At 47.8% G+C, this 26,202-nt stretch overlaps 1 protein-coding gene and 1 long non-coding RNA gene across 2 annotated transcripts in view; one reads left to right on the top strand and one right to left on the bottom strand.

Annotated features, from left to right (window-relative positions):
* OGFOD3 (2-oxoglutarate and iron dependent oxygenase domain containing 3) overlaps positions 1–26,202 on the bottom strand; it is a 484,427-nt gene that overhangs the window by 98,045 nt on the left and 360,180 nt on the right. Inside the window, exon 8 of the mRNA XM_063961071.1 lies at positions 19,772–19,895. Coding sequence (XP_063817141.1) covers positions 19,772–19,895 — 124 coding nt within the window. The remainder of the gene's footprint in view (positions 1–19,771; positions 19,896–26,202) is intronic.
* LOC135056203 (uncharacterized) overlaps positions 1–26,202 on the top strand; it is a 143,614-nt gene that overhangs the window by 5,664 nt on the left and 111,748 nt on the right. The gene's annotated exons all lie outside the window — the stretch shown is intronic.

Below are 26,202 nucleotides of genomic sequence, written 5' to 3'. Positions count from 1 at the left end.
CTTACGTCCTAGAGGATGCTGGGGACTCCGTAAAGACCATGGGGATTATACCAAAGCTCCCAACCGGGCGGGAGAGTGCGGATGACTCTGCAGCACTGACTGAGCAAACGCAAGGTCCTCATCAGCCAGGGTATCAAACTTGTAGAATTTAGCAAAAGTGTTTGAACCCGACCAAGTAGCTGTAATGCCGAGACGCCTCGGGCAACCGCACAAGAAGAGCCCACCTTCCTAGTGGAATGGACCTTTACTGAATTTGGTAACGGCAATCCAGCCGTCGAATGAGCCTACTGAATCGTGTTACAGATCCAGCGAGCAATAGTCTGCTTAGAAGCAGGAGCGCCAACCTTGTTGGCTGCATACAGGACAAACAGAGCCTCTGTTTTCCTAACCCTAGCCGTCCTGGCTACATAAATCTTTAAGGCCCTGACTACAACCAGGGACTTGGAGTCCTCCCAGTCCCCCGTAGCCACAGGCACCACAATAGGTTGGTTCATATGAAATGAAGAAACCACTTTAGGCAAAAATTGAGGACGTGTCTTTAACTCCGCTCTATCCACATGGAAAATCAAATAGGGGCTCTTGTGGGACAAGGCCGCCAATTCGGACACCCGCCTTGCAGATGCCAAGGCCAATAACATGACCACCTTCCACGTGAGAAATTTTAATTCCACTGTTTGAAGAGGTTCAAACCAGTGAGATTTCAGGAAACTTAACACCACGTTAAGGTCCCACGGTGCCACTGGGGGCACAAAGAGGGGCTGGATGTGCAGCACTCCCTTCACAAATGTCTGGACTTCTGGGAGAGAAGCCAATTCCCTCTGAAAGAATATAGATAGGGCCGAAATCTGTACCTTAATGGAACCTAACTTCAGGCCCATATCCACTCCTGTCTGTAGAAAGTGGAGAAACCGGCCCAGATGGAAATCTTCCGTAGATGCATTCTTGGCTACACACCAAGATACATACTTTCTCCAGATACGGTGATAATGCTTTGCCGTCACCTCCTTCCTAGCCTTTATCAGAGTAGGGATAACTTCCTCCGGAATACCTTTCCCAGCTAGGATTCGGTGTTCAACCGCCATGCCGTCAAACGTAACCGCGGTAAGTCTTGGAACACACATGGCCCCTGCTGTAACAGGTCCTCCCTGAGAGGAAGAGGCCACGGATCTTCTGTGAGCATTTCCTGAAGATCTGAGTACCAAGCCCTTCGAGGCCAATCTGGGACAATGAGTATTGTCTGCACTCTTCTTTGTCTTATGATTCTCAATATTTTTGAGATGCGAGGAAGAGGAGGAAATACATAGACCGACTGAAACACCCATGGTGTCACCAGGGCGTCTACTGCTACTGCCTGAGGGTCCCGAGACCTGGCACAATACCTCTGAAGCTTTTTGTTGAGGTGTGACGCCATCATGTCTATTTGAGGAATTCCCCAAAGACTTGTTATCTCTGCAAAAACTTCTTGATGAAGTCCCCACTCTCCCGGATGGTGATCGTGTCTGCTGAGGAAGTCTGCTTCCCAGTTGTCCACTCCCGGAATGAAGACAGCTGACAGAGCGCTTACGTGATTTTCCGCCCAGCGAAGAATCCTGGCGGCTTCCGCCATCGCCACTCTGCTCCTTGTCCCGCCTTGGCGGTTTACATGAGCCACGGCTGTGACGTTGTCTGACTGAATCAGAACCGCTAGGTCGCGAAGAAGATTCTCTGCTAGTCGTAGGCCGTTGTATATGGCCCTCAATTCCAGTATGTTGATGTGTAGACAAGCCTCCTGGCTTGACCATAGTCCCTGAAAATGTCTTCCTTGTGTGACTGCTCCCCATCCTCGGAGGCTCGCGTCCGTGGTCACCAGAACCCAGTCTTGAATGCCGAATCTGTGACCCTCTAGAAGGTTAGCACTCTGCAGCCACCACAGGAGAGACACCCTGGCCCTGGGGGACAGGGTTATTTTCTGATGTATTTGTAGATGGGTCCCGGACCACTTGTCCAGAAGGTCCCACTGAAAAGTCCTCGCATGAAACCTGCCGAAGGGGATGGCCTCGTAGGCTGCCACCATTTTCCCCAGAACTCGAGTGCATTGATGAACAGACGCTCTTTTTGGTTTTAGCAGGTCTCTGACCATGTTCTGGAGATCCTGGGCTTTTTCCAATGGGAGAAAAACCCTCTTTTGTTCCATGTCCAGAATCATGCCTAGGAATGATAGCCGAGTCGTTGGAACCAATTGTGACTTTGGCAGATTCAGAATCCAACCGTGCTGTTGTAGCACTTTTAGGGAGAGCGACACGCTCTTCAGCAACTGGTCTCTCGATCTCGCCTTTATCAGGAGATCTTCCAAGTATGGGGTAATTGTTACTCCCTGTCTGCGCAGGAGCACCATCATCTCTGCCAATACCTTGGTGAAAATCCTCGGGGCCGTGGAAAGCCCAAACGGCAACGTCTGAAACTGGTAATGACAGTCCTGTACAGTGAATCTCAGGTACTCCTGATGAGGGGGGTATATGGGGACATGAAGGTATGCATCCTTTATGTCCAGTGACACCAACAAATCCCCCCCTTCCAGGCTGGATATTACAGCTCGGAGCGATTCCACCTTGAATTTGAACTTTTTCAAGTACAGGTTTAGGGATTTTAGATTTAAAATGGGTCTGACCGAACCATCCGGCTTCGGGACCACAAACAGGGTTGAATAATACCCTTTTCCCTGTTGGACCAGGGGAACCTTGACCACCACTTGCTGTTGACACAGCTTTTGAATTGCAGCTAACACTACTTCCCTCTCCTGGGGTGAAGCTAGCAAGGCCGACTTGAAAAATCGGCGAGGGGGCACCTCTTCGAATTCCAGCTTGTAGCCTTGGGAAACAATTTCCATCACCCAAGGATCCATGTCTGAAAGAATCCAGATCTGGCTGAAAAGTCGAAGGCGCGCCCCCACTGGTGCGGACTCCCTTAGGGGAGCCCCAGCGTCATGCGGTGGATTTTGTAGAAGCCGGGGAGGACTTCTGCTCCTGGGAACTAGCCGAAGCAGGTGTTCTCTTTCCTCTACCCTTACCTCTGGCAAGGAAGGAGGAGCCCCGACCTGTTCTGGATTTATGGGACCGAAAGGACTGCATCTGATACTGTGGAGTTTTCTTTTGCTGTTGGGGAACAAAAGGTAAAAATAAGATTTTACTTACCGATAAATCTATTTCTCGTAGTCCGTAGTGGATGCTGGGGACTCCGTCAGGACCATGGGGATTAGCGGCTCCGCAGGAGACAGGGCACAAAACTAAAGCTTTAGGATCAGGTGGTGTGTACTGGCTCCTCCCCCCATGACCCTCCTCCAAGCCTCAGTTAGGATACTGTGCCCGGACGAGCGTACACAATAAGGAAGGATATTGAATCCCGGGTAAGACTCATACCAGCCACACCAATCACACCGTATAACTTGTGATCTAAACCCAGTTAACAGTATGACAAACGTAGGAGCCTCTGAACAGACGGCTCACAACAATAACAACCCGATTTTTTTGTAACAATAACTATGTACAAGTATTGCAGACAATCCGCACTTGGGATGGGCGCCCAGCATCCACTACGGACTACGAGAAATAGATTTATCGGTAAGTAAAATCTTATTTTTTCTGACGTCCTAAGTGGATGCTGGGGACTCCGTCAGGACCATGGGGATTATACCAAAGCTCCCAAACGGGCGGGAGAGTGCGGATGACTCTGCAGCACCGAGTGAGAGAACTCCAGGTCCTCCTCAGCCAGAGTGTGCCCCTGACCAAGTAGCAGCTCGGCAAAGTTGTAAAGCCGAGACCCCTCGGGCAGTCGCCCAAGATGAGCCCACCTTCCTTGTGGAATGGGCATTTATATATTTTGGCTGTGGCAGTCCTGCCACAGAATGTGCAAGCTGAATTGTACTACACATTCAACTAGCAATCGTCTGCTTAGAAGCAAGAGCACCCAGTTTTTTGGGTGCATACAGGATAACAGCAAGTCAGTTTTCCTGACTCCAGCCGTCCTGGAAATCTATATTTTCAGGGCCCTGACAACATCTAGCAACTTGGGAGTCCTCCAAGTCTCTAGTAGCCGCAGGTACCACAATAAGCTGGTTCAGATGAAACGCTGACACCACCTTAGGGAGAAACTGGGGACGAGTCCGCAGCTCTGCCCTGTCCGAATGGACAATCATATATGGGCTTTTGTGAGACAAAGCCGCCAGTTCTGACACTCGCCTGGCCGAGGCCAGGGCCAACATCATGGTCACTTTCCATGTGAGATATTTCAAATCCACAGATTTGAGCGGTTTAAACCAACGTGATTTGAGGAATCCCAGGACTACGTTGAGATCCCACAGTGCCACTGGAGGCACAAAAGGGGGTTGTATATGCAGTACTCCCTTGTCAAATTTCTGGACTTCAGGAACTGAAGCCAATTCTTTCTGGAAGAAAATCGACAGGGCCGAAATTTGAACCTTAATGGACCCCAATTTGAGGCCCATAGACACTCCTGTTTGCAGGAAATGCAGGAATCGACCGAGTTGAAATTTCTTCGTGGAGCCTTCCTGGCCTCACACCACGCAACATATTTTCGCCACATGTGGTGATAATGTTGTGCGGTCACCTCCTTCCTGGCTTTGACCAGGGTAGGAATGACCTCTTCCGGAATGCCTTTTTCCCTTAGGATCCGGCGTTCAACCGCCATGCCGTCAAACGCAGCCGCGGTAAGTCTTGGAACAGACATGGTACTTGCTGAAGCAAGTCCCTTCTTATCGGCAGAGGCCCTGAGTCCTCTGTGAGCATCTCTTGAAGTTCCGGGTACCAAGTCCTTCTTGGCCCATCCGGAGCCACGAGTATAGTTCTTACTCCTCTACGTCTTATAATTCTCAGTACCTTTGGTATGAGAAGCAGAGGAGGGAACACATACACCGACTGGTACACCCATGGTGTTACCAGAACGTCCACAGCTATTGCCTGAGGGTCTCTTGACCTGGCGCAATACCTGTCCAGTTTTTTGTTCAGGCGGGACGCCATCACGTCCACCTTTGGTCTTTCCCAACGGTGCACAATCATGTGGAAAAAACTTCTCGATGAAGTCCCCACTCTCCCGGGTGGAGGTCGTGCTGAGGAAGTCTGCTTCCCAGTTGTCCACTCCCGGAATGAAAACTGCTGACAGTGCTATCACATGATTTTCCGCCCAGCGAAGAATCCTTGCAGTTTCTGCCATTGTCCTCCTGCTTCTTGTGCCGCCCTGTCTGTTTACATGGGCGACTGCCGTAATGTTGTCCCACTGGATCAATACCGGCTGACCTTGAAGCAGAGGTCTTGCTAAGCTTAGAGCATTGTAAATTGCTCTTAGCTCCAGTATATTTATGCGGAGAGAAGTCCCCAGACTTGATCACACTCCCTGGAAATTTTTTTATTTTTTTTTCCTGTGTGACAGCTCCCCAGCCTTTCAAGCTGGAATCCGTGGTCACCAGTACCCAGTCGTGAATGCATAACTGTGGCCCTTTAGTAGATGAGCACTCTGCAGCCACCACAGAAGAGACACCCTTGTCCTTGGAGACAGGGTTATCCGCTGATGCATCTGAAGATGCGATCCGGACCATTTGTCCAGCAGATCCCACTGAAAAGTTCTTGCGTGAAATCTGCCGAATGGAATCGCTTCGTAAGAAGCCACCATTTTTCCCAGGACCCTTGTGCAATGATGCACTGACACTTTTCCTGGTTTTTGGAGGTTCCTGACTAGCTCGGATAACTCCCTGGCTTTCTCCTCCGGGAGAAACACCTTTTTCTGGACTGTGTCCAGAATCATCCCTAGGGACAGCAGACGTGTCGTTGGAGACAGCTGCGATTTTGGAATATTTAGAATCCACCCGTGCTGTCGTAGAACTACTTGAGATAGTGCTACTCAGACCTCCAACTGTTCTCTGGACCTTGCCCTTATCAGGAGATCGTCCAAGTAAGGGATAATTAAGACGCCTTTTCTTTGAAGAAGAATCATCATTTCGGCCATTACCTTGGTAAAGACCCGGGGTGCCGTGGACAATCCAAACGGCAGCGTTTGAAACTGATAGTGACAGTTTTGTACCACGAACCTGAGGTACCCTTTGTGAGAAGGGCAAATTTGGACATGGAGGTAAGCATCCTTGATGTCCAGGGACACCATATAGTCCCCTTCTTCCTGGTTCGCTATCACTGCTCTGAGTGACTCCATTTAGAATAGGTCTCACCTAGCCGTCTGGCTTCAGTACCACAATATAGTGTGGAATAATACCCCTTTACTTGTTGTAGGAGGGGTACTTTGATTATCACCTGCTGGGAATACAACTTGTGAATTGTTTCCAATACTGCCTCCCTGTCGGAGGTAGACGTTGGTAAAGCAAACTTCAGGAACCTGCGAGGGGGAGACGTCTCGAATTTCCAATCTGTACCCCTGGGATACTACTTGTAGGATCCAGGGGTCCACTTGCGAGTGAGCCCACTGCGTGCTGAAACTCTTGAGACGACCCCCCACCGCACCTGTTTGTACGGCCCCAGCGTCATGCTGAGGACTTGGCAGAAGCGGTGGAAGGCTTCTGTTCCTGGGAATGGGCTGCCTGCTGCAGTCTTCTTCACTTACCTCTATCCCTGGGCAGATATTATGGGGACGAAAGGACTGAGGCTGAAAAGACTATGTCTATTTCTGCTGAGATGTGACTTGGGGTAAAAAAGGTGGATTTTCTAGCTGTTGCCGTGGCCACCAGGTCCGATGGACCGACCCCAAATAACTCCTCCCCTTTATACGGCAATACTTCCATGTGCCGTTTGGAATCTGCATCACCTGACCACTGTCGTGTCCATAAACATCGTCTGGCAGATATGGACATCGCACTTACTCTTGATGCCAGAGTTTCGCATATATAGAAATGCATCTTTTAAATGCTCTATAGTCAATAAAATACTGTCCCTGTCAAGGGTATCAATATTTCCAGTCAGGGAATCCGACCAAGCCACCCCAGCGCTGCCCATCCAGGCTGAGGCGATCGCTGGTCGCAGTATAACACCAGTATGTGTGTATATACTTTTTAGGATATTTTCCAACCTCCTATCAGTTGGCTCCTTGAGGGCGTCCGTATCTGGAGACGGTAACGCCACTTGTTTTTATAAGCGTGTGAGCGCCTTATCCACCCTAAGGTGTGTTTCCCAACGCGCCATAACTTCTGGCGGGAAAGGGTATACCGCCAATAATTTTCTATCGGGGGAAACCCACGCATCATCACACACTTCATTTAATTTATCTGATTCAGGAAAAAACCACATGTAGTTTTTTCACACTCCACATAATACCCTTTTTTGTGGTACTTGTAGTATCAGAAATATGTAACATCTCCTTCATTGCCCTTAACAAGTAACGTGTGGCCCTAAAGGAAAATACGTTTGTTTCTTCACCGTCGACACTGGAGTCGGTGTCCGTGTCTGTGTCGACCGACTGAGGTAAAAGGACGTTTTAACGCCCCTGACGGTGTTTTAGACGCCTGGACAGGTACTATTTGGTTTGCCGGACGTCTCATGTCGTCAACCGACCTTGCAGCGTGTTGACATTATCACGTAATTCCTTAAATAAGCCATCCATTCCGGTGTCGACTCCCTAGAGAGTGACATCACCATTACCGGCAATTGCTCCGCCTCCTCACCAACATCGTCCTCATACATGTCGACACACAAGTACCGACACACAGCACACACACAGGGAATGCTCTGATAGAGGACAGGACCCCACTAGCCCTTTGGGGAGACAGAGGGAGAGTTTGCCAGCACACACCAAAAACGCTATATTATACAGGGACAACCTTTATATAAGTGTTTTTCCCTTATAGCATTTTAATATATATATACATATCGCCAAATAAGTGCCCCCCCTCTCTGTTTTAACCCTGTTTCTGTAGTGCAGTGCAGGGGAGAGCCTGGGAGCCTTCCCACCAGCATTTCTGTGAGGGAAAATGGAGCTGTGTGCTGAGGAGAATAGGCCCCGCCCCCTTTTCGGCGGGCTTCTTCTCCCGTTTTTCTGAGACCTGGCAGGGGTTAAATACATCCATATAGCCTCCAGGGGCTATATGTGATGTATTTTTAGCCAGAATAAGGTATTATACATTGCTGCCCAGGGCGCCCCCAGCAACGCCCTGCACCCTCCGTGACCGTTGGTGTGAAGTGTGTGACAACAATGGCGCACAGCTGCAGTGCTGTGCGCTACCTTCATGAAGACTGAAAAGCCTTCTGCCGCCGGTTTCTGGACCTTCAATCTTCAGCATCTGCAAGGGGGGTCGGCGGCGCGGCTCCGGGACGAACCCCAGGGTGAGACCTGTGTTCCGACTCCCTCTGGAGCTAATGGTGTCCAGTAGCCTAAGAAGCCAATCCATCCTGCACGCAGGTGAGTTGAACTTCTCTCCCCTAAGTCCCTCGATGCAGTGAGCCTGTTGCCAGCAGGACTCACTGAAAATAAGAAACCTAAAAACTTTTTCTAAGCAGCTCCTTAAGAGAGCCACCTAGATTGCACCCTGCTCGGACGGGCACAAAAACCTAACTGAGGCTTGGAGGAGGGTCATGGGGGGAGGAGCCAGTACACACCACCTGATCCTAAAGCTTTAGTTTTGTGCCCTGTCTCCTGCGGAGCCGCTAATCCCCATGGTCCTGACGGAGTCCCCAGCATCCACTTAGGACGTCAGAGAAAGGGTAGATTTACCCGCGGTAGCTGTGGCAACCAGGTCCGCGAGCCCCTCCGCAAACAACACTTCACCCTTGTAAGGTAAAACCTCCATATGCTTCTTCGAGTCTGCATCACCCATCCATTGGCGGGTCCATAGAGCTCGTCTCGCAGAAATAGCCATGGCATTGGCTCTGGAACCCAGCAGCCCAACGTCTCTTTGTGCGTCCCTCATATAAAAGACTGCGTCTTTAATGTGGGCTAAGGTTAATAAAATGGTATCCCTGTCTAGGGTATCAAGGTCAGCTGACAAGGTATCTGTCCATGCTGCAACTGCGCTATATACCCATGCTGATGCTATTGCCGGTCTGAGCAAAGCACCCGTATGCGCATAAATAGACTTTAAAGTAGTCTCCTGTCTGCGATCAGCAGGATCCTTGAGGGCTGCCGTATCCGGAGACGGCAGCGCCACCTTCTTGGACAGGCGCATTAAAGCCTTGTCCACCCTGGGAGAGGATTCCCAACGTACCCTGTCCTGTGCAGGGAAAGGATACGCCATAAGAACCCTTTTGGGAATCTGCTGTTTTTTATCTGGAGATTCCCAAGCTTTTTCAAAGAACTCGTTAAGCTCATGAGATGGGGGAAAGGTTACCTCAGGTTTCTTTTCCTTATACATGCGCACCCTCGTATCAGGGACAGAGGGGTCATCAGTGATATGCAAAACATCTTTTATTGCAATAATCATACAACTGAATACTTTTTGCCACCCTTGGGTGTAATTTTGCATCATCGTAGTAGAAACTGGAGTCAGAATCCGTGTCGGTACTAGTGTCCACTATTTGGGATAGGGGACGTTTTTGAGACCCAAAAGGGCCCTGTGACCCAGTCCAATCCGTGGATTGACTCCCTGCTTTCTCCCTGGACTCTGCTTTGTCCAGTCTTTTATGTAATGAGGCCACACTCGCATTTAACATATGCCACATGTCCATCCAATCATGAGTCAGCGTTGCCGACGGAGACACACCACACATCTGCTCCAGCTCCTCCTTGGACGAGCCTTCCGCTTCAGACATGCCGACACGCACGTACCGACACCCCCACACACACAGGGATATATCTATAAGGGGACAATTCCCCAACAAGGCCCTTTGGGGAGACAGAGAGAGAGTATGCCAGCACACACCCAGCGCCAAACTGACACTGGAATAACCCAGATAGCGCTTTTTATATATATAATCAATGTTATACACTCACTGCGCCTAAAACATGACACCCCCCCCCCCCCCCCCCCCCCCCCTCTATCCAGCCCACTGTCACCGAGTTCAGCAGGGGAGAGTCCGGGGAGCCAGCTTCTCGTCAGCGTTCTGTGGAGAAAATGGCGCTGTTAGTGCTGAGGGATCAAGCTCCACCCCCTCCAGCGGCAGGCTTCGGTCCCGCTTCAATATTAAAAAATGGCGGGGGATCTCTTCATTTACTGCCTCCGCAGCCTAATGTACCCTTTTTTGCTGCGCTCTCCTCCCCTCGCACACAGGAACAGGACGACAGCAGCAGCGCAGTAAGCAGCAGGGGAAGGGGGGTGGCATGTGTACCTGGCGCATATCTGGCACTGCAGGGGCATATCTATCTGGCACTGGGGACATTTCTGTATCTGGCACTGGGGGCATATCTGGCACTGTGGGGGCATATCTGGCACTGGGGGCATCTCTGTATCTGGCATTGGGGGCATATCTGGCACTGTGGGGGCATATCTGGCACTAGGGGCATCTCTGTATCTGGCATTGGGGGCATATCTGACACTGTGGGGGCATATCTGGCACTGTGGGGACATGTGTATCTAGCACTGGGGGCATTTCAGTTTCTGGCACTGGGGGCATATCTGGCACTGTGGGGACATGTGTATCTGGCACTGGGGGCATTTCTGTATTTGGCACTGGGGGCATATCTGGCACTGGGTGCATATATGTATCTGGCACTGGGGGCATATCTGTATCTGACACAGTGGGAGCAATGTATATCTGACACAGTGGGGGCATTTGTGTATCTGGCACTGTGGGGCAATGTGTATCTGGCACTGTGGGGCAATGTGTATCTGGCACTGTGGGGCAATATGTATCTGGCACCGTGGGGCAATGTGTATCTGGCACTGTGGGGCAATATGTATCTGGCACTGTGGGGCAATATGTATCTGGCACCGTGGGGCAATGTGTATCTGGCACTGTGGGGCAATATGTATCTGGCACCGTGGGGCAATATGTATCTGCACCGTGGGGCAATGTGTATCTGGCACTGTGGGGCAATGTGCATCTGGCACTGTGGGGCAATGTGCATCTGGCACTGTGGGGCAATGTACATCTGGCACCGTGGGCAACGTGTATCTGACACTATTGGGGTCATCTGTGTATCTGCCCCTCCCCCATATGTGTATCACGCCCCATTTTCATCGGCCACGCCTCGTGTGGCCACACCCATTTTTTGGCGTGCATACAGTACCTGTAACACATTTTTTTCTACTTGCACCACTGCTCTATATGAAATTAATCCTGTCATGCATTGCAGTATCGCTGCTTCATGGATCATACAGTCTGTACTTCCCAGTGCAGGTGGCCCTACTCACTCTGCATGACATCATGAACTCAGAGGGCAGGACCAGGCCATCCCGGGGTGCCCTGCCACCCTGCAACGCCGATGCCTCCACACCTTATACCCCCCCCCCCCCACTCACGGGTATTACCTGACTTAAAGGAGGATGTTAACTATGTCATTATGCTAATACTATCACCAGTAATTTCCTCCTTCCCCCCTTTTATATATAAGCATTAACTGTGTTGGTGTGACTCAATAAAGAAATTCTGAGAAAAAGTGGTAATCCCTATCACCTGAAAGCATTTACTATGAACAGAAGGCTTTATTGAACATAACAGAAGGACTAGGATACAATAAACTGAATTACACCAGATGGAGGAAAAAGTATTACTGAAGTGAGTGTTAATGCAGCAGTACAGTACAACAGCAGAGCAGCACAAGAATAGAACAATATAGACAGTCTTACACAGCAGGCTTACAGCTCAGTATAAGTAATAATATGGTATGGAGTCATTGGAAAGTGTAAATAAACAAGTCATAACAGAGGCTATTACATTTATATTTCAGTCCCAGACTACCCAAAAGGGACTATTACATGATAAACACAGTATATCCACAGCTAGTTATAAACTGCTATATAATTTATTTGACTATTGTCTATGGCAGCTGGCATAATTAAACAAAATTCAGTTTAATTAGTAAAAAGCATGGTGATTAAATTTGAACTTTAAGGCATAATTAAGCTTCAAAGAACCACAAAATTCTCAGCGCTGGTTAGATTATTAAAAGACGTCAAATTATAATAAACAAGTAAACAAAACGGGATGTGTTTAAATAAATATGGCTATGTATTGGTATTACACATGCTATATATTTGTTATCTATTTGTTAATTTGCAGGAATGGAATTTTGTACTATAAGTGGGAAAGAAAAACAATGTAAAAATCCAGTGGCCTCCATAGGAAAATGAAGTGCTTAGTTACTTTATAATGAGGCAGTTAATTTTTGTACAATGGGCCTAATTCAGTAAGGATTGCAAATTCTGCTAATTAGCAGATCTGTGTCCGCCCTGGAAACGGAACGTTGCCGCCCCCCCCCCCCCCCCCCGTCTGACTGACAGACAGAGGTGATCGCATTTTCTGTGCCCCCCCCCACAAAGTGCGGGCACATGCACAAGACGGGTGCTGCACATGCGCCCTTGGGTCGACCGCAATAATTCCGGTTGTATCGTGATTTGCGATCCAACCTGAATTAGGGGGTCATGCCGACCCGTTCGCACGCAGCGGTTTGTCGCTGCAGTTGAACGGGTCCAGAATGCACATGCGCGGCGGCCGCATTGCGCATGGTTGCCCGGCGACTGGGGTCGCCGGTTACGTCACGGCCTACGATGGAAGTGGTCGCAGAGCCGATCGCAAAGAAGATTGACAGAAAGAAGGCGTACCTGGGCGGATCCGGACCATTGGAGACCGTTTTCAGGGAGTGGTAAGGAAAACGCAGGCGTGTCCAGGTTGAAAATGTTTAAGCTTAGCAGGGCTGCACAAGCGATCGCAGCGCTGCTAAGCTAAAATACACTCCCCCATAGGCGTGTACTAGTTGATCGCAGCAGCAGCAAAAAGTTGCTGGCTGCGATCAACTCGGAATGACCACCTTAGCCCCAATGCTCACTAGTTAGGTCCTTATATAGACACTGAGAACTACCAGTGCAGCTAGGTAGGTAGTGCTGAAGTAGGTGTGACATGGCTGGACAGTACCTGAAGCCAAATCTCTCACTGCAGTACATATTCTGTCCTAGATGCTAGGATACAAATTACACTCACAGATCTCTGCTGTCAGATGTGACAGTGTAGGTTGCTGTGTTCTAATATTGGTGAGAATCCGGCAGTGGGCTCACCTAATGGGGCCATTGCTGGAATCCCCTTGTGTATGTTCCTAAATGTAAAATAGAACAATGATATAATATGGAGAGACATTTCACTTTCTTTGGTATCAAGGAAAGGTCTGTAGTGGTATGTAGCCCTGCTATCTATCTCACAGCCCTCTTTCCACAATAATGTTGTTGATTTGTAATTCACCATAGTGCTCTACAGCAGCAGGCAACGTGTAATACAATATACATAAAGCAGGGACATCCAATGTATACAAACTAAATCATCACTAATTCTACAGGCTAACAGCATATTTCTTCAAAAGGTTTCTCAACATATTTACTTCAGAAAAGTATGAAATACAAGTCCTCTTGGAATGAGAGTTATGATTTCACAGCTGCTCAGCCAATTACATAAGAAGGTGTCGTAGATGTTAATTTGATTTCTAAACGATTTTATTTGTGAAGCAGTGAAAAAATAAGAATTTACTCACCGGTAATTCTATTTCTCGTAGTCCGTAGTGGATGCTGGGGACTCCGTAAGGACCATGGGGAATAGACGGGCTCCGCAGGAGACTGGGCACTCTAAAGAAAGATTAGGTACTATCTGGTGTGCACTGGCTCCTCCCTCTATGCCCCTCCTCCAGACCTCAGTTAGGGAAACTGTGCCCGGAAGAGCTGACATTACAAGGAAAGGATTTTGGAATCCAGGGTAAGACCCATACCAGCCACACCAATCACACTGTATAACTCGTGATAACCTTACCCAGTTAACAGTATGAACAACAACTGAGCATCACTCAACGGATGGCTCATAACAATAACCCTTTATTAAGCAATAACTATATACACGTATTGCAGAAAGTCCGCACTAGGGACGGGCGCCCAGCATCCACTACGGACTACAAGAAATAGAATTACCGGTGAGTAAATTCTTATTTTCTCTAACGTCCTAGTGGATGCTGGGGACTCCGTAAGGACTATGGGGATTATACCAAAGCTCCCAAACGGGCGGGAGAGTGCGGATGACTCTGCAGCACCGAATGAGCAAACACAAGGTCCTCCTCAGCCAGGGTATCAAACTTGTAGAACTTTGCTAAAGTGTTTGAACCCGACCAAGTAGCCGCTCGGCAAAGCTGTAAAGCCGAGACCCCTCGGGCAGCCGCCCAAGAAGAGCCCACCTTCCTTGTGGAATGGGCTTTCACTGATTTTGGATGCGGCAATCCAGCCGCAGAATGAGCCAGCTGAATCATGCTACAGATCCAGCGAGCAATAGTTTGCTTTGAAGCAGGAGCACCCAGCTTATTGGGTGCATACAGAATAAACAGCGAGTCAGTCTTCCTGACTCCAGCCGTTCTGGAAACATATATTTTCAAAGCCCGGACTACGTCCAGCAACTTGGAGTCCTCCAAGTCCCGAGTAGCCGCAGGGACCACAATAGGTTGGTTCAAATGAAACGATGATACCACCTTTGGGAGAAATTGGGGACGAGTCCGCAATTCTGCCCTGTCCATATGGAAGATCAAATAAGGGCTTTTACATGACAAAGCCGCCAATTCTGATACACCCCTCGCCGATGCTAAGGCCAACAGCACGACCACTTTCCACGTGAGATACTTTAGTTCCACGGTCTTAAGTGGTTCAAACCAGTGGGATTTCAGGAAATCCAACACAACGTTAAGATCCCAAGGTGCCACTGGTGGCACAAAAGGGGGCTGAATATGCAGCACTCCCTTTACAAACGTCTGAACCTCAGGCAGTGAAGCCAGTTCTTTTTGAAAGAAAATGGATAGGGCCGAAATCTGGACCTTTATGGACCCTAATTTCAGGCCCATAGTCACACCTGACTGTAGGAAGTGCAGAAATCGACCCAGCTGGAATTCCTCTGTAGGGGCCATCCTGGCCTCACACCAAGCAACATATCTTCGCCATATACGGTGATAATGCTTAGCTGTTACATCCTTCCTAGCTTTTATCAGCGTAGGAATCACTTCATCCGGGATGCCCTTTTCCGTTAGGATCCGGCGTTCAACCGCCATGCCGTCAAACGCAGCCGTGGTAAGTCTTGGAACAGACAGGGCCCCTGTTGCAACAGGTCCTCTGTGATCATCTCTTGTAGTTCTGGGTACCAAGTCCTTCTTGGCCAATCCGGAACGATGAGTATTGTTCTCACTCCTCTTTTTCTTACTATTCTCAGTACCTTGGGTATGAGAGGAAGAGGAGGGAACACATATACCGACTGGAACACCCAGGGTGTCACTAGAGCGTCCACAGCTATCGCCTGAGGGTCCCTTGACCTGGCGCAATATCTTTTTAGCTTTTTGTTGAGGCGGGACGCCATCATGTCCACCTGTGGCAGTTCCCATCGAATTGCAATCTGTGTGAAGACTTCTTGATGAAGTCCCCACTCTCCCGGGTGGAGGTCGTGTCTGCTGAGGAAGTCTGCTTCCCAGTTGTCCACTCCCGGAATGAACACTGCTGACAGTGCTTGTACGTGAATCTCCGCCCAACGAAGAATCTTTGTGGCTTCTGCCATCGCCACCCTGCTTCTTGTGCCGCCCTGGCGGTTTACATGGGCGACCGCCGTGATGTTGTCTGACTGAATCAGCACTGGTTGGTCTCGAAGCAGGGGCTCCGCTTGACTCAGGGCGTTGTATATGGCCCTTAGTTCCAGTATATTTATGTGCAGACAAGTCTCCTGACTTGACCACAGCCCTTGGAAGTTTCTTCCCTGAGTGACTGCCCCCCATCCGCGGAGGCTTGCATCCGTGGTCACCAGGACCCAGTCCTGTATGCCGAACCTGCGGCCCTCGAAAAGATGAGCACTCTGCAGCCACCACAGAAGAGACACCCTGGCCCTCGGGGACAGGGTGATCAGCCGATGCATCTGAAGATGCGATCCGGACCACTTGTCCAACAGATCCCACTGAAAGATCCTCGCATGGAACCTGCCGAAGGGAATGGCTTCGTATGAGGCCACCATCTTTCCCAGGACTCGCGTGCAGTGATGCACCGACACCTGTTTTGGTTTTAGGAGGTTCCTGACCAGAGTCACTAACTCCTGGGCCTTCTCCTCCGGGAGAAACACCTTCTTCTGTTCTGTGTCCAGAATCATACCCAGGAAGGGCAGACGCGTCGTAGGAATCAGCTGCGACTTTGGAATATTCAGAATCCAGCCGTGCTGTTGCAACACTTCCTGAGAGTGTGCTACGCTGATCAACAACTGCTCCCTGGACCTTGCCCTTATGAGGAGATCGTCCAAGTACGGGATAACCGTAACTCCTTGCTTCCGAAGGAGTACCATCATTTCGGCCATTACCTTGGTAAATACTCTCGGTGCCGTGGACAGACCAAACGGCAACGTCTGGAATTGGTAATGACAGTCCTGTACCACAAACCTGAGGTACTCCTGGTGAGGTGGATAAATGGGGACATGCAAGTAAGCATCCTTGATGTCCAGAGATACCATAAAATCCCCCTCTTCCAGGCTTGCAATGACCGCTCTGAGCGATTCCATTTTGAACTTGAATTTTTTCATATAAATGTTCAAGGATTTTAAATTCAGAATGGGTCTTACCGAACCGTCCGGTTTCGGTACCACAAACAGTGTGGAATAGTAACCCCTTCCCTGTTGAAGTAGGGGGACCATTATTATCACTTGCTGGAGGTACAGCTTGTGAATTGCCGCCAGGACTACCTCCCTTTCCGTGGGGGAAGCTGGCAAGGCTGATTTTAGGTAACGGTGAGGGGGAGTCACTTCGAACTCCAGCTTGTATCCCTGAGATACAATTTGTATAGCCCAACGATCCACCTGTGAGTGAACCCACTGGTTGCTGAATTTTCGGAGACGCGCCCCCACCGCTCCTGGCTCCGCCTGTGGAGCCCCAGCGTCATGCGGTGGACTTAGTGGAAGCCGGGGAGGACTTTTGTTCCTGGGAACTAGCTGCATGGTGCAGCTTCTTTCCTCTACCCCTGCCTCTGGCAAGAAAGGATGCACCTCTGACCTTCTTGCTTCTCTGAGAACGAAAGGACTGCATTTGATAATACGGTGCTTTCTTAGGCTGTGAGGAAACCTGAGGCAAGAAAGTCGACTTTCCAGCTGTCGCAGTGGACACAAGGTCCGAGAGGCTGTCCCCAAACCATTCCTCACCCTTATAAGGCAAAACCTCCATGTGTTTTTTAGAATCGGCATCCCCTGTCCATTGCCGAGTCCATAAGACCCTCCTGGCAGAAATGGACATTGCATTAATTCTAGAGCCCAGCAGGCAAATGTCCCTCTGGGCATCCCGCATATATAAGACGGCGTCTTTTATATGGCCCAGGGTTAGCAAGACAGTATCCCTGTCCAGGGCATCTATGTCCTCTGACAGAGTATCTGTCCATGCTGCTACAGCGCTACACATCCAGGCTGAAGCAATAGCTGGTCTCAGTAGAGTACCAGAGTGTGTATACACTGACTTCAAGATAGCTTCCTGCTTCCTATCCGCAGGATCCTTTAGGGCGGCCGTATCCTGAGACGGCAGGGCCACCTTCTTAGATAAGCGTGTCAGCGCCTTGTCTACCCTAGGGGAGGATTCCCAACGTAACCTGTCCGTTGGCGGGAAAGGGTACGCCAGGAGTAATTTTTTTGGAAATCACCACTTTCTTATCAGGGGAACTCCACGCTTCTTCACATAACTCATTTAATTCATGTGACGGGGGAAAAGTCACTGCCTGCTTTTTCTCCCCAAATATATACACCCTCTTGTCAGGGACAGGGTTAACCTCTGAAATGTGCAATACATCTTTCATTGCAATAATCATGTAACGGATGGCCTTGGTCATCTTAGGCTGTAATTGTGCCTCATCATCGTCGACACTGGAGTCGGATTCGTGTCGGCATCTGTGTCAACCATCTGAGATAGTGGGCGTTTATGAGACCCTGACGGCCTCTGAGTCGCCTGGGCAGGCCCGGGTTGAGACCCCGGCTGTCCCAAGGCTGCAGCGTCATCAAACCTTTTATGCAAGGAGCTTACAGTATCATTTAAGACCTTCCACATATCCATCCAATCAGGTGTCGGCCCCGACGGCGGCGACACCACATTTATCCGCACTTGCTCCGCCTCCACGTAACCCTCCTCATCAAACATGTCGACACAGCCGTACCGACACACAGCACACACACAGGGAATGCTCTGACTGAGGACAGGACCCCACAAAGGCCTTTGGGGAGACAGAGAGAGAGTATGCCAGCACACACCACAGCGCTATATAACCCAGGGATATTCACTATAATAAGTGATTACCCAATAGCTGCCGATTTTATGTCTTTTGCGCCTAAATTTATGTGCCCCCCCTCTCTTTTTTACCCTTCTTGTACCTGGATACTGCAGGGGAGAGCCTGGGGAGCGTCCTTCCAGCGGAGCTGTGAAGAGAAAATGGCGCTGGTGTGTTGAGGAAGAAGGCCCCGCCCCCTCAGCGGCGGGCTTCTGTCCCGCTTCTGTGTGAAAAAAATGGCGGGGGTTTTTACATATATACAGTGCCTGACTGTATATATGTATGTTATGCCAAAAAGGTACTTCAATTGCTGCCCAGGGCGCCCCCCCCCCCCCAGCGCCCTGCACCCTACAGTGACCGGAGTGTGAAAGTGTGCTGGGAGCAATGGCGCACAGCTGCGGTGCTGTGCGCTACCTTAAATGAAGACAGGAGTCTTCAGCCGCCGTTTTCAAGCTTCTGTTCTTCTGGCTCTGCGAGGGGGACGGCGGCGCGGCTCCGGGAACGGACGATCGAGGACAGATGCCTGTGTTCGAACCCTCTGGAGCTAATGGTGTCCAGTAGCCTAAGAAGCGCAACCTAGCTGTAGACAGGTAGGTTTGCTTCTCTCCCCTCAGTCCCTCGTAGCAGTGAGTCTGTTGCCAGCAGAAGCTCACTGAAAATAAAAAACCTAATAAATACTTTCTTTTACTAGCAGGCTCAGGAGAGCCCACTAGGAGCACCCAGCTCTGGCCGGGCACAGATTCTAACTGAGGTCTGGAGGAGGGGCATAGAGGGAGGAGCCAGTGCACACCAGATAGTACCTAATCTTTCTTTAGAGTGCCCAGTCTCCTGCGGAGCCCGTCTATTCCCCATGGTCCTTACGGAGTCCCCAGCATCCACTAGGACGTTAGAGAAAAGAGTGGAGAAGTGAGCCTGTGGAGAAGTTGCCCATGGCAACCAATCAGCTGCTCCGTACAATTATACAGCATGCAAATTATAAATGTTACTTCGATGCTGATTGGGCGCCAAGGGCAACTTCTCCACTGGCTCATTTCACTGCTTCATGAATAGATCCCTTAAACAGTGGGGGTGGGGCCATGATAAGGAGGAACTACACACCTCCACCCATCATATACGTTTGTCCCCTACAGAACTCTTCAGGTGTGGGGTTTTTGAAAGTCAGCAAGACTGATTTTAGTGGAGACGCAACTTTTATTACAACAAATGTGGATTACAATAGCCACAATGTGCCTTTGAGCATTAAGTCGATGCCCGGCTGCACGTATATTGGAAATGACTGAAGTAAAGACATTTCATCGAGTTGTGAGGGAAAACTTGCGATACCAGCAGACGCAATGTGCCAATCTGGAACGGAACAGCGCATCCATGTTGAACAATTGAATTCCACCCAAAGAACCTATGTCTTACCAGCTCTAGGCTCCACTGTGCTGTTCATCTTTTCATTAACGAAAATGAATCTCCCTCCACCAAAATCTCTAGAGTAGTCAGACAGATACAGCAAGGATGTGTAATCAAATGATCCATAGGTCACCTAGAAACACAGATAAAAAGAGTTCAGTCACATAACTAGTTCTAAAAAAAAAAAAAGCCTCATGAAAGGAACTTAGGTTCGCAAAGAAATGAAATAATGCATGACCCTGAGAACTGCTCTCTAACAAACTGAATAAAATATAAAAATCTAATTTCTCAAGTTGACGTTGGAGAAAAGAATTCTGAGGGGTGAAACAAGGATGTACTTTGTGCCTCAATGATGTCACTGGTTTCTGCAGAATTTTAGGCTGCATTTTATGAACACCAGTTGGGCTGTCAAAATGGCTGCCTCCACTGTGTGCAACCAATAAATACACTTGAATTTACAAATAAACACTCCAGCCTATACAGCTATAGCTACACCCACACAATGTCTATAGAGATGCCTAAATATAAAAAATAAAATAAAAATGATTCATTAGAAAGTATGGCAAGCCAATTATGCAGGCAGTGACAGTGCTAGCAATGCACCAGAGTGCCAATTCACCAAGCTTCATAAACTATTCTGTTATCTAGGAGACTACAAGAAAATCACTCAAACTCTGGCTTATGGTCCCACTGTGAATAACAGAACAGCGCCATTCTTCTAATTAGCCATTTTAAATAATCAGCTTTCTCTAATTGATAGCATGTCAGGCAGAATTAATGAAGTATGAACTCTTAACAGTTTGTGGACAAAAAGCCAAGACAGACAATGTATTAGCAAGTAGCGAGAGTATAATGAAAGTATGGGATATTTCTGTGATAATAGCAATGACTTCACTGAGGCTTGGATTTGTGGAATAAAATAGGACAATATGCTTGTGATGTGGGATGGTGGAGTTGCTTAAATAAATAGACAGAATGTGGAATACAAGTTAGAAGTTTGGAATAATGTAGCAGTGGCTGTCCAGAGGTAGACACTTCTTTAAAATACATAAAATGCAGCTGTCTCAGGAATCACTGACCCTATGACAAAAACTTAGCGTTTTAGTTGCCCAGTATAAAGAGTTCATACAGTATTTTAATCATTTTTTTTTAAATAAACTAAGCCATAAGTGATTTTGTACTGAATCTTGCTTTTTTTAGTGCAGCAGTGAACTAAGTATCCTATATAATAAAAGGCTAACACTGCTCCTCCCCTCTATGGGGGGAATACAAGTATTTTGCGTGCTGTCGGCCACTAGATGGCACCCAACGGCGAAATTCAAGTGTTGCTCCGTTTGGGCACGCACAGATGACGGCGCTGACATTATTGTAATGTTGTTCCATCATTTTGACTGGCTGTTAACTAATCATAAATATCACTACAAAGACAAATAATAGACAAAGGGGTATATTTACTTGAAGTCGAAAGCTGCCGTCTGTCGAAAAGACGGCAGATTTCGACTTTTTAAGGTAGAATCGTGATTCGACCTATTCAATCAAACCCCAAATTTTGAGACAAGTCGAGGAATTCGACTTGTCGAAAAGCACGTGGATCGGCGGAATAGCTGCCGATCCACGTGCTTGTGTCGAAAATGGGGCCAAAACCGACAGGTTTTGGCCCCCTTTTCGACCATCTCAATTCGACTTTAAAAAAAGTCGAACTGAGATGGTGAGAGCAGCGCCGGAGACTGGAGAGCCGAGGCGGGGACGGGGAGAGTAGCGCTGGAGGATGTCACAGCCGCTGCTCACAGCAGCGTCTACCCGGCTCCAGCAAGCGAGACCTCGGATCCATTCCGACAATTGAATGTCGGAATGGATCCGACTTCAATTGAATATACCCCATAATGTCCTGAGGTGAAACACTGCTCACTCCAAAAACCACCATTTATGTTGTTTTCTCCAGACACTTTTTTTAGGGGATGCTTTAATAGGGCTCAATCAAATTAAGTGTGAAGGGGGCAAGCTGCAGTAGAAACACTGGCAACAGCATCGCAACTGGCCCCCCTTGCAGCCTAATCTCACCTCAGTCTCTGCAAACAAAAATCTGCAAGTCTGGTATTAAGTATTGCGGCCTACAGTAGCACTTACTTGTGCCGTGATGGGACTCGCACGTAAATGGATTTAGCCCTTAATGTTGACATATATGATGTTGGCATTGAACATGTCAGCATCTGCAGAATGTTGACATGTGCCTTGGGCAGAAAGATTTACTTCTGGGCCCAGGGGAAGTTTCACATTGTTTAAAAATAATTTATTACAAGCATTAAAACAAACACAAAAAATAATAATAATCTGTTTATAAATGTATGTGACTTCATCTCATCTTGCAAACTGCAACTTCGAATTGCTTGTAATTGGTATTACCTGTGTTTCTATCTTAATCAGGCACACTCCACACGTTAAGCTATGCTGGGAAGCACAGCCTGGTGTCACACTATCGGGCATATTCAATTAGCCATGAGGTTTACCACATGACTAACTGATGACTAATTACTGTGTGGCATAGGTAAAGTCTATTCGATTAAATAGCCTTTTTCCCAAGGCCTAAAATTGTGGACTCACTGATTTTGCATTAACTGCAGAATCAATGGGTTTTCCCCACATGTGAAACCCCGATTGTGCCTTTTTCTCGCAGCCTTTTCCTCACAGCTACTTAAGCTGCAAAAGAAAAGTTCACCTTCAGAAAAAAACGTGTGGGTGAATCCCCACTGATTGGATCGGTAAACCCTGCAGCTAAATTAATATACATGTATGTATATTTCTCTTTGCAGGAGGGGCTGGGTATGAAATGCCGGCGGTCACATGACTGACCTTGGCATCCCGACAGTGAGAATCCCGACAGCGCATGAGGGTAGGTATTTTACCCCTCTCCCCTACCCCTCGGGGGGTATCGGCTAGGGCTAACCCTCTGGGGGTGTCAGCTACGGCTACTCATAAGTGCCTAACCGTAACCCCTCCCCCCTCTCGGGACCTAACCCTAATCTTGGGGATATCGGCTGTCTGTGATCCGGGGCACAGGTCACATGATCGCAAGCATCCTGACCGCTGGGGTGCCACACGTACCCCAGTTGGAGAACATTCCCTTTCTACCTCAAAGGAAGAGCTCTTGCAAGAAGACATAAATATCCAGTTTTCTGGAGTGTAAATTAGTTAAATATTTATCACTAAGGTGTGGTAGTAGTATACAGGTTGAGTATCCCATATCCAAATATTCCGAAATATGGACTTTTTTGAGTGAGAGTGAGATAGTGAAACCTTTGTTTTTTGATGGCTCAATGTACACAAACTTTGTTTAATACACAAAGTTATTAAAAATATTGTATTAAATGACCTTTAGGCTGTGAGTATAAGGTGTATATGAAACATAAATGAATTGTGTGAATGTACACACACTTTGTTTAATGCACAAAGTTATAAAAAATATTGTCTAAAATGACCTTCAGGCTGTGTGTATAAGGTGTATATGAAACATAAATGAATTGTGTGAATGTACACACACTTTGTTTAATGCACAAAGTTATAAAAAATATTGTCTAAAATGACCTTCAGGCTGTGTGTATAAGGTGTATATGAAACATAAATGCATTCTGTGCTTAGATTTAGGTCCCATCTCCATGACATCTCATTATGATATGCAATTATTCCAAAATACGGAAAAATCCGATATCCAAAATACCTCTGGTCCCAAACATTTTGGATAAGGGATACTCAACCTGTACTACTGTATCACTGGTGGATTTGTTTTTCTCCATGTGGGAGAGGTTCTAAGATTTAACTGAAAACATTTTTTTCTTTGAGAATATAAAAGTAATCCAAGAACACAAGTGTGAAAAACAATATTGATATGGAGACTGATTTTCATTTAACACAATTGTGGATTGTTTGTTCACCAAAAATGACTTTTTTTATACATCTTTTCACTCCATTGTTACAGATACTGCTAAGTTTTTGTCATTAAAAGTGTTGAATCTTTTCGAATTGATGGTAATCTGGTTGTGAAAGAAACAGGCTGTACTGGGAGGAGCGTTAAAAAAAGCAATCTATTTGTCATTTTTCAAGTTTTGAATATAACCACAGATAAGTACTTTTGAACCGCAATGTTATACAAAACCACAATTTCATCTTCTTCTTTAGTGAATAATTACATACAAAACCATTGTCAAGCTCTGATTTTGGGAAATTGGACAGATCCAGCTATTCTGTGCACAAGATGTAGGCACAATCTCTAATGGGCAGGGCCGGACTGCCCAGCTTGCACTTCTGGCACATACCAGAAGGGCCAATGGTCTGGTCCGTTCACACAGAGCCAGGAAGGATGTGCGCAGTGCAGCTTCTGACTCTCCATTTTGCTCCCCCCCCCCACCCAAAGTGCCTGTTTCCAAAAAATATGGGAGCGTGCCAAGAGTCCACGCCCCTTGACTCGTGACACACCCATTTTCACGTGCGCACCCGTGTGCACAGAAATGTCAGGCCAAATGGGACACAACTAGTAATGTTAAGCAAGAGAACGTCCACTAAATATTCTGGCGTTATCACCTATTGGATATTTCCAGAAAGATGCCGATTGTGAGTCTGCACCAAAGTAAGTACGAAACTGGGAAACTCAAAATTGCTACATATTTAGAAACACTTTGAGACATTTTTGATGCGGATGTGATAAATATTTTCTGCTCAAATTCACTATGTGAAAATGTATATTTTCACACAAATTTACTATAATGCTCTTCCCAGGAGATAGACTCTGATAAGAGTCCATCCCGGCGAAGAACTGGAAGCAGCGTAATAGTCTAATTCCTGTTTCGGGTCCCCGGCAGCCAATGTTCATGCGTAGATACCGCCCGGCATTTGCGTCACATGGGCTAAGCCCCCGTAGATTGTTCATATGGGGGTTGCATTTGTGAACGAAATTTGGAAGGACCACAGCAGATATCAGGTATCTGCTACAATCCCTTCATAGTACATTTGGGGTATACTTAATATTTGTGGGTACACCTGAAAACAGCTGTCTTCAGGTAATATTTAATAATAAATAAGTCCCTTCGGCAGAAAAGATGAGTAAAAAAAACCTACACACACAAAAAAACAAATAACATTACAACAGCATAGTAATACTACATAATAAAAGGTTAACGCTGCTCCTCACTTCTATGGGGGAAATTCAAGTGTTTTGCACGCCAGCAGGCACTTGATGGTGCCCTACAGAGCAATTGAAGTGTTGCTCCGTTTGGGCGCGCACAGCCGCTAGTGCTGACATTACTGCTATGTTGTTCCGTCATTTTGACGGGCTGGTTATTATATAATACATTCAAAAGTTAATTAATAAAAAGGTTAGTGAGTGTTAAAGATTTAAAAGAAAATAGGATTTTAGTACCTACCGGTAAATCCTTTTCTCCTAGTCCGTAGAGGATGCTGGGGACTCCAAAAGGACCATGGGGTATAGATGGATCCGCAGGAGCTTGGGCACACTATAAAGACTTAAACTGGGTGTGAACTGGCTCCTCCCTCTATGCCCCTCCTCCAGACCTCAGTTAGAAAACTGTGCCCAGGAGAGATGGACATTTCGAGGAAAGAATTTATAATTTAAACACAGTGAGTGTTACACCAGCTCACACCACAAACATACCGCAAGACATGGCCTTCAATAGAATACCAGCCCACGGTATGAAAAACAGACAGCCATATGCAGAGAGAATATGTAACACAATCTGTGTGTCAACCCAACCAATAATAAGAAACCACATGCCAAGGCATGAACAACGTCAGCAATAGCCTGACAGATAAGCAATACCACAAAGTGCCAGCAAAATCAATAACTGCAGACACAGTACGCATTGGGATGGGCGCCCAGCATCCTCTACGGACTAGGAGAAAAGGATTTACCGGTAGGCACTAAAATCCTATTTTCTCTTACGTCCTAGAGGATGCTGGGGACTCCAAAAGGACCATGGGGTCTATACCAAAGCTCCAGAACGGGCGGGAGAGTGCAGACGACTCTGCAGCACCGATTGAGTAAACATGAGGACCCCATTAGCCAGTATCAAACTTGTAGAGCTTAGCAAAGTTAACCCGCCGAGACACCTCGGGCATCCGCCCAAGAAGAGCCCATCTTCCTAGTAGAATGGGTCTCCCCCGACTTCGGCAAAGGCAACCCAGCCGTAAAACTAGCACGCCGAATCGCATCACAGATCCAGCGTGTAACAGACTGCATAGACGCAGGCGCCCCAAGCACGCTGGGAGCATACCGGACAACAGAGCCTCTGTTTCCCCAAACTGATCCCAGTTGGCGACGTAAATCTTCAAAGCCCTGACTACATCGAGAGACTTTGAAGCAGCCAATGCTGAAGTTACCACAGGCATCAAAATAGGCAGTTTTTGATAAACACCGAAAACCCTTTTCGTCA

This window comes from Pseudophryne corroboree, chromosome 3, assembly GCF_028390025.1.
Source record: "Pseudophryne corroboree isolate aPseCor3 chromosome 3, aPseCor3.hap2, whole genome shotgun sequence".
In the NCBI taxonomy this organism is placed as follows: Eukaryota; Metazoa; Chordata; class Amphibia; order Anura; family Myobatrachidae; genus Pseudophryne; species Pseudophryne corroboree.
Note: the sequence above shows the minus strand (reverse complement) of the source record. Positions and strands in the feature narration are given on the sequence as shown.